The 8,194-nt window shown below is 45.9% G+C and overlaps 1 protein-coding gene across 1 annotated transcript in view; it reads right to left on the reverse strand.

The window, feature by feature from the left end:
* Positions 1-1,861: 1,861 nt before the first annotated feature.
* TMEM209 (transmembrane protein 209) overlaps positions 1,862-8,194 on the reverse strand; it is a 19,904-nt gene continuing 13,571 nt past the window's right edge. The window contains exons 10-14 of the mRNA XM_015829456.1: positions 7,204-7,301; positions 5,304-5,418; positions 4,401-4,498; positions 3,509-3,582; positions 1,862-2,098 (exon numbers count right to left, since the gene is read on the reverse strand). Coding sequence (XP_015684942.1) covers positions 2,044-2,098; positions 3,509-3,582; positions 4,401-4,498; positions 5,304-5,418; positions 7,204-7,301 — 440 coding nt within the window. The 3' untranslated portion in view covers positions 1,862-2,043. The remainder of the gene's footprint in view (positions 2,099-3,508; positions 3,583-4,400; positions 4,499-5,303; positions 5,419-7,203; positions 7,302-8,194) is intronic.

Below are 8,194 nucleotides of genomic sequence, written 5' to 3' on the forward strand. Positions count from 1 at the left end.
GTTTTCTGCTGTTAACTGCTGTATGTTGGAGTTTGCTGTATTGCCACGTGTATGTATATTGTTCCTGGTGTATGATATTGCAGATAGTGTAATATAAACCACCATTTAATATAGACCACTGTTTACTGTATTTACTCCTGGGTTATCTCAGTGCAATAAGACACGATCTGACATGATCACAACGCGAGACCAACGGAGGTCATTAAGTGAACAGCACGGCGGTAAACCTTTTGCCACAGTTGTTCAGCAAACCACTGCAATTGTTAAGGGAATCTTAACAACCTGGCCTCCCTCATTGACTTTGCTTGTCGGATGTTGGTCGCAAAAGGGGATCACACGGCCCCAGGACGGTGCAACCGTCGTTAAGTATGGTATATGCCTCTTGCCAGGCGCCTGAATTTTGATCAGGAGACTACAATGCCGCCGCAATGGTTGTCGTGTGTGAAAATGAATCACAAGCCACTTTTTTCAGTGCTTCTGTAACTCTGAACGGTCGCTAAACGGATCGCCGTAAGTCGAGGACTAGCTGTATCGGCTAAAGACGGCAGATCAGTTCACTTCCTGCTTTTGGGACCCGTGGAAAAGAGGTCAAGATTTAAGTGCACAAAGATCAGAAAGAAACAGCAGGAAAGTAAAGGGTTCAAATAAAACGTTGAGATGAGAATAAACAAAATAATTCTATTTAATATCATCCCCCCAAAATCTTGGCACTGATAAAGGAAGACCCACGATTACAAAACAGTATTTTTTTTCCCCCCCAGCTGCAAACACGCTAGCTTGCCTGTTCTTGTGTTGACACAATGCACAGACCCAAACAGTTAAGGCAACTTGTTAGCAAAAGCCTTACTTACAGTCAGGACACAACTAGTGAGAAACACAATCGGGCAGCCTTTCGCAGCCCTGGACATCTTAAAGATGCGGAGCAAAAAAAAAATTTTTTTTTAAAAAATATCACCGTAGTTGCTAACCTTTCCGTGGAATATCGCAAAAAAAAAATAAATCACCTTTTTAAAAGTTGCTTTGAACAGAACGTGGCTGCTGTAGTAAAGAGGCAAAGTTTTAAAACGGGGGTCTTCAAACTTGGCCCTTTTATGACTCGTGGACTTCAACTCCCAGAATTCCTCAGCCAGCGTGGAATTCTGGGAGCTGAAGTCCGCCTATCTTAAACTTGAGAAACACATAGCTATTGAAAAAAACGTGCATTATTCTCTAACAACGTTGCTTTTTCCATTGCCCATTACACAGAGGGGAAAAAAATATTTTTTCCCCTCTGTGTAATTGAATTTCACGCTGTCATTCCATCAGTGTTCTTTCTGAAAATATATATATATATTCCCCAGAAAGAACACTGATGGAATGACAGCGTGATGTTCAATTTTCAAGAATCCTGGGGGGGTGGAGGGGGAACCCTGTTCAACTTTTTTAACTTCTAAAAATAATTTTTTGGAGTGTTCTCAAAGCAAACCAGATTCTAAAATGTGGCTCTGGGAATAACTGGTATTTTCACCGAAAAACCACGCGCAGAGAGTAAGAAAACATATTTTAACACCTTTCTGTGCTAGCTTTACCTTCGCGAAGAGCAGCCAAACTGCGCAGGATCCTGATTCTAGTTTTATCCTTTTTGAATTTTAGCTTAGTGTTATTCTTTAAATATATCGGTTTTGTCTAGAAGCAATCATCCTTAGTACATTTTAGGGACTCCGGATTTTGTTCAATTTGGGCTCCAGATTGATCAATGGGAACCTTTGATCAAACTTTCAGGCTGACTTCATCCCAAATTTTCAAAAAAAAAAAAAGCCATTCAGTTAATCCAATAAAAATTAAGTTTTCCTTCTGTTTAAACCTCGTGCGTAGAAACGGCATTAAAAAAACGTATTTTTTTTTTACTGTTCCACTGTTGTAAAAAAAATAAATAAAAATAAAGCAGCTCTCTCTTTGTAGGGCAGTGAAATTCAAGGCGGTACAATCTCATAGATAAATTCTCTTCCTAGGGAAAGATTTTATCCTCTTGGAGTTAAAAGAGTTTGTGGCTGGAAGAATCAGCTAGTCTCCCAAAATCCAGAGAACGTTCACGCCGGATAATCCAAGGTTGACTCGCCTGTGAAAAGAGAACGACACCCTTAGATGACCTCCAAGGTCCCTTCCAACTTTATTATTATTATTATGAGATCACAAAAACTTCATCAAGGACTTCACAAATTCTCTCAACCTAGAAATAAACCGTGCAAAATCAGACGTGTGTGATGAATTTTGAGGCCCAAGAGACAAGATCCGTTTTTTTTCCCCCACTAGCTGCTCTATTTTTAAAAATCTTGTTTTGCACCAAAAACCATATTTTGGTAGGGTTTGTTTTTTTTGAAGAACTACCAGGAAAGAATAGGTTTGAAAAGGCCATCTGTTTAGCTGTGGATGGTTTAATTTTCACTTTACTTTAACACAATACGGCAGAAGGAGAGAGAGAGAGAAAAAAAAGATGGGAGCCCTGGACTGCTGTCTGTGGAATTCTGGGAATTGAAGTCCACGTGTCTTTAAGTGGTCCACTGCGTTTAACCTCACTTACTGCACACCTCCTTGCTTCCTGCCCCTATTCAAATTCAATATAAAACTGATTACATGGATCATGAACAAATTCTGATCTGCTAAAACCCCTGCTGCAAATACAGGGCGGTCCACAAATGGCGTCGATCCAGGTTGCACATCATCCTAAGTCAGGGATAGGCAACCTTGGCTCTTTTATGACAACCTGCCTCCAGAAGTGGTGGGTGCTCCAACACTGGAAGTTTTTAAGAAGAGACTGGACAGCCATTTGTCCGAAATGGTATAGGGTTTCCTGCCTGAGCAGGAGGTTGGACTAGATGACCTCCAAGGTCCCTTCCAACTTTATCATTATTATTATTATTATTAACTCTCAGAATTCCTGAGCCAGCATGGCTGAATGGCCCCTTTTATGACTTGTGGACTTCAACTCCCAGAATTCCTGAGCCAGCATGGCTCAGCTTGGAAACCTCTTTCCCCTCAGCATGGCTGACTCAGGAATTCTGGGAGTTGAAGTCCACAAGTCATAAAGGAGCCAAAGTTGCCTACCCCTGGTCTAGGAGACTCACCACTTAGAACAGAAGGACTTAGGACAGGGGTAGGCAACCTTGGCTCTTTGATGATGGGTGGAGTTCAACTCCCAGAATTCCTGAGCCAGCATGGGGGAACTATGGCCCCCTCATGACTCATGGACTTCAACTCCCAGAATTCCTGAGCCAGCAGGGGGGAACTATGGCCCCCTCATGACTGGTGGACTTCAACTCCCAGAATTCCTGAGCCAGCAGGGGGGAACTATGATCCCCTCATGACTCGTGGACTTCAACTCCCAGAATTCCTGAGCCAGCATGGCTCAGCTTGGAAACCTCTCCCTTTCCCCTCAGCATGGCTGGCTCAGGAATTCTGGGAGTTGAAGTCCACCAGTCATAAAAAAGCTAAGGTTGCCTAACCCTGATTTCTAGACCATCATACGTACCCGAGCATGCCGGATTCCTTAGTCTTGATGATGTACAGGAACATCAGCAAAGTGTGGAACAGGTTGTTTCGGCCCTAAACAGGAGAGGTGAAAAGAAAGCGAACAGGTAAGGAGAGCCTGACCAGTTTGCACTTGCAACAAGGTGTGTCTTTCCTCCTTCCCTGGGGCCTAGCTTTGTGTTTACCCCAAACAATTTGGGAGTTGCTAAAGAATGACAATTAAAAAAAACACACGTCAAGAGTTGAAGTCCTTGCATCTTAAAATGGCCCAGGTTGAGGAACATTGCTATGGGGGAGGGGGGAGGCAGAGGAGGAGGAGGAGGAAGAGGAGGACTATGGGGTCCTTGGTGCTCTCTGAGTTTGGTGGTTTTCTTGCAGACGTTTCATAACCCAACTAGGGAACATCATCAGCGTTACAAGGGAGGGGGTTAATGGAGTGAAGGAGAAGGAGGGGAGAAGGAGGAGAAAGAGAGGGGGAGAAGGAGGAGGACTGTGGGGTCCTTGATGCTCTGTGAGCTTGGTTTCTTGCAGATGTTTCATGACCCAACTAGGTAATATCAGTACTAGACGTTTCCCCACTCCCTTACGGCACTGATGATATAACCTAGTTGGGTCATGAAACGTCAGCAAGAAAACCACCCAGCTCAGAGAGCAAAAAGGACCCCATAGTCTTCCTCTTCCTCCTCCCTGCAAATCCCCCTCCCTTCTAGAACTGATGATGTTCCCTAGTTGGGTCACCAAACATCTGCAACAAAAACCACCCAGCTGAGAGAGGACCAAGGACCCCAGAGACATATCAATCCTCACCGTTAAAAATATTTTAAAATATTTAAAAATATAATCAGCAACCACTCTGTTCTGGAAAAGTCAGAGAGAAGCTGTAGTACTCCTACCTTAGGAAGATTGTAGACCTGTTGTTGATAAATCAGCTCGTAATGGGGAGGGTTGATGCTACTCTGATAGACGCAGAACAAATTCTCGTTCGACATATCTGTGAGTGACAAGGATCAGATCTGGCCTTAGTGACAGCAAAATTAAACAAGATTAAACAAAATTAAATGAAGTTCCATTGCAATATGGAGTGAGAGGCCATCCAGATCACCACTGGTGGGGTCCAGGTGGTTCTACCTAAAAGCTCTCCCCCCAAATGTTCCCAAGAACCTCAACGGTGAATGTACACAACTCTAAGCAAGCAGAAACATCTGTGTGTATGTGGAGAATCGGTGGTCCAGAACAGAGTAACAGAGTTGGAAGGGACCTTGGAGGTCTTCTAGTCCAACCCCCTGCTCAGGCAGGAAACACTACGCCATTTCAGACAAATGGCTGTCCAGTCTCTTCTTAAAAGCTTCCAGTGTTGGAGCATTCACCGCTTCTGGAGGCAGGTGGTTCCACTGGTTAATTGTTCTAACTGTCAGGAAATTTCTCCTTAGTTCCAAGTTGCTTCTCTCCTTGATTAGTTTCCATCCGTTGCTTCTTGTCCTGCCTTCTGATGCTTTGGAGAATAACTTGACTCCCTCTTGTTTGGGGCAGCCCCTGAGAGATTGGAACCCTGCTATCATGTCCCCCATCGTCCTTCTCTTCACTAAACTAGACATACCCAATTCCAGCAACCGTTCCTCATATGTTTTATATAAGTCCTCTAACCATCTTTGTTGCTCTTCTCTGTACTCTTTCACTTAACATTGGTGGCAAAACTCACTTAAGAACTGTCTTGCTTAATGACCGAAATTTGGAGCCACATTGTGGTGGTTAAGTCGAGGTTGTACTCTTTTAAAAAATATATACCCCTCCGTTACCTGGTTTATCAGGTGTCTGAATGAAATGCTGGGAGGTAAATGTCTTGCCGTCGGGATACTTCGGATGGGGAGGCAACCTGGAGTCAAGATACGTGCAGAAGACGTGCATAATGATCTGGAGGGAGAAAGGAAGGTGAGACTGAGCACCACGTCAGACGCTTCAGAAACAAAGCATGTGAGTTCTAGTCCCGCCTTAAGCATGAAAGCCACCTGGGTGACTTTGGATCAAACACTGGGAGACTGAGAGTTCTAGTTCTACCAAGCCTAAAAGCTGATTGGGTGACTTTGGGCCAATCACCAGGAGAGGTGAGTTCTAGTCCCACCTTAGGCATGAAAGCCGCCTGGTTGACTTTGGGTCAAACACCAGGAGACTCAGAGTTCTAGTTCTACCTTAAGCATGAAAGCTGACTGGGTGACTTTGCGTCAATCACTGGGAGAGGGTGAGTTCTAGTCCCGCCTTAGGCATGAAAGCTGCCTGGGTGACTTTGGGCCAATCACTAGGAGATTGAGAGTTCTAGTCCCGCCTTAGGCATGAAAGCTGCCTGGGTGACTTTGGGCCAATCACTAGGAGATTGAGAGTTCTAGTCCCGCCTTAGGCATGAAAGCTGCCTGGGTGACTTTGGGTCAAACACTGGGAGACTGAGAGTTCTAGTTCTACCAAGCATGAAAGCTGACTGGGTGACTTTGGGCCAATCACTGGGAGAGGGTGAGTTCTAGTCCCGCCTTAGGCATGGAAGCCGCCTGAGTGACTTTGGGCCAATCACTAGGAGACTGAGAGTTCTAGTTCTACCTTAAGCACGAAAGCTGCCTGGGTGACTTTGGGCCAATCACTAGGAGACTGAGAGTTCTAGTTCTACCTTAAGCACGAAAGCTGCCTGGGTGACTTTGGGCCAATCACTAGGAGACGGTGAGTTCTAGTCCCACCTTAAGCATGAAAGCCGCCTCTATGACTTTGGGCCAATCACTAGGAGAGGGTGAATTCTAGTCCTGCCTTAGGCATGAAAGCCACCTGGGTGACTTTGGGCCAATCACTAGGAGACTGAGAGTTCTAGTCCCACTTTAAGCATGAAAGCCGCCTCTGTGACTTTGGGCCAATCACCAGGAGGCAGTGAGTTCTAGTTCTACCTTAAGCATGAAAGCTGCCTGGGTGACTTTGGGCCCATCACTGGGAGAGGGTGAGTTCTAGTCCCACCTTAAGCATGAAAGCTGCCTGGGTGACTTTGGATCAAACATTGGGAGAGGGTGAGTTCTAGTTCCACCTTAGGCATGAAAGCCGTCTGGGTGACTTTGGGCCAATCACTGGGAGACTGAGAGTTCTAGTCCCACCTTAAGCATGAAAGCCACCTCTGTGACTTTGGGCCAATCACCAGGCGACAGTGAGTTCTAGCCCTGTCTTAGCCATGAAAGCCAGATGGGTGACCTTGGGCCAATCACCAGGCGCTGATGAGTTCTAGTCTCACCTTAGGCCTGAAAGCCAGTTGGGTGACTTTGGGCCAAGCATTCTCTCTTTGAGCCCAGCCCACCTCAGAGGGTTGTTGTGAGGAACACAGAAGGAAGAAGATGTGTTGTATACGTTCACTGCCTTGAATTATTTGTAAGAATAAGGAAGACAGGGTACAAATAGATTAAAAATAAACAGTAACTCTGCCAGCAGCCTTGCTTGCAAGAGAAAAATTTAAGGGACAGGGGATCCGATACACGTGGGTCTTAGTGCCACTACTGCAGGGGTAGGCAACCTTGGCTCTTTTATGACTCGTGGACTTCAACTCCCAGAATTCCTGAGCCAGCACAGCTGGCTCAGGAATTCTGGGAGTTGAAGTCCACGAGTCATAAAAGAGCCAAGGTTGCCTACCCCTGCACTACTGATTTAAGGCGGCTTTGGACTCCAAGGTGGACTTACTCCTGAGTCGGTGGGTAAATCAGTATCCCATCTGCGTGCTTTGAAGTCTCCTCCTCGGTTCCAGGTGAACGAACTCATGCACCCGCCTTGGGAAAGCTCTGCCAGTTAGCCAAAGAACAATACAGGTTAAGTCCTCGACTTACAACAGTTCCTTTAGTGACCACTCAAAGTTACAACGGCTCCGAAAAAAGTGACCGATGACCGTGTTTCACCCTTATGCCCGTTGCAGCACCCCTGTGGCCACGTGATCCAAATCCAGATGCTTGGCAACCGGTTCATATTTACGACGGCCGCGGTGTCCCAGGGTCTTGTGATCGCCTTTGGCGACCTTCTGACAAGCAAAGTCAATTTGGTGTATGGACTGAGCGACTCACCAACTGTGGCGAGAGAGATCGTAAAACGGAGCGAAGCTCGCTTAACAAGTGTCTCACTTAACGACAGAAATTTTGGTCGTAAGTCGAGGACTGCCTGTACTATGAATAGTAAGCTGACAGGACTGAAACGAGCTGGTCTTCATTTGTTTCGTTCTTGGTTGCGCTACCGCAATCGGGACCCGGATTTATTAAACCAATTTCGACAGCTGCCCCTTTTTGAAGAAAGGGATTCTGGGTAGCGAACGCTTCATTAACATGTGAAATACAAATATAGGTGGTCCTTGACTTACAACTGTTCGTGCACCAGCTGGGACACCTTGGACCAATTACCAGGAAACTGGGAGTTCTAGCCCCACCTTAGGCATGAAAGCAAATTGGCTGACTCTGGGAAAACCACCAGGAGATGGTGAGTTCTAGTCCTGCCTTAGACACAAAAGTTGACTAGGTAGCTTTCAGACAATCATGAGGAGACGGTGAGTTCTAGTCCCGCCTTAAGAATGAAAGCCAGCTGGATGACTCTGGGCCAATCACTGGGAGAGGGTGAGTTCTAGTCCTGCCTTAGACATGAAAGCCAGCTGGGTGACTCTGCGCCAATCACTGGGAGAGGGGGAGTTCTA

Source organism: Protobothrops mucrosquamatus, unplaced genomic scaffold, assembly GCF_001527695.2.
Source record: "Protobothrops mucrosquamatus isolate PMUCROS unplaced genomic scaffold, P.Mucros_1.0 scaffold6158, whole genome shotgun sequence".
Taxonomy (NCBI): Eukaryota; Metazoa; Chordata; class Lepidosauria; order Squamata; family Viperidae; genus Protobothrops; species Protobothrops mucrosquamatus.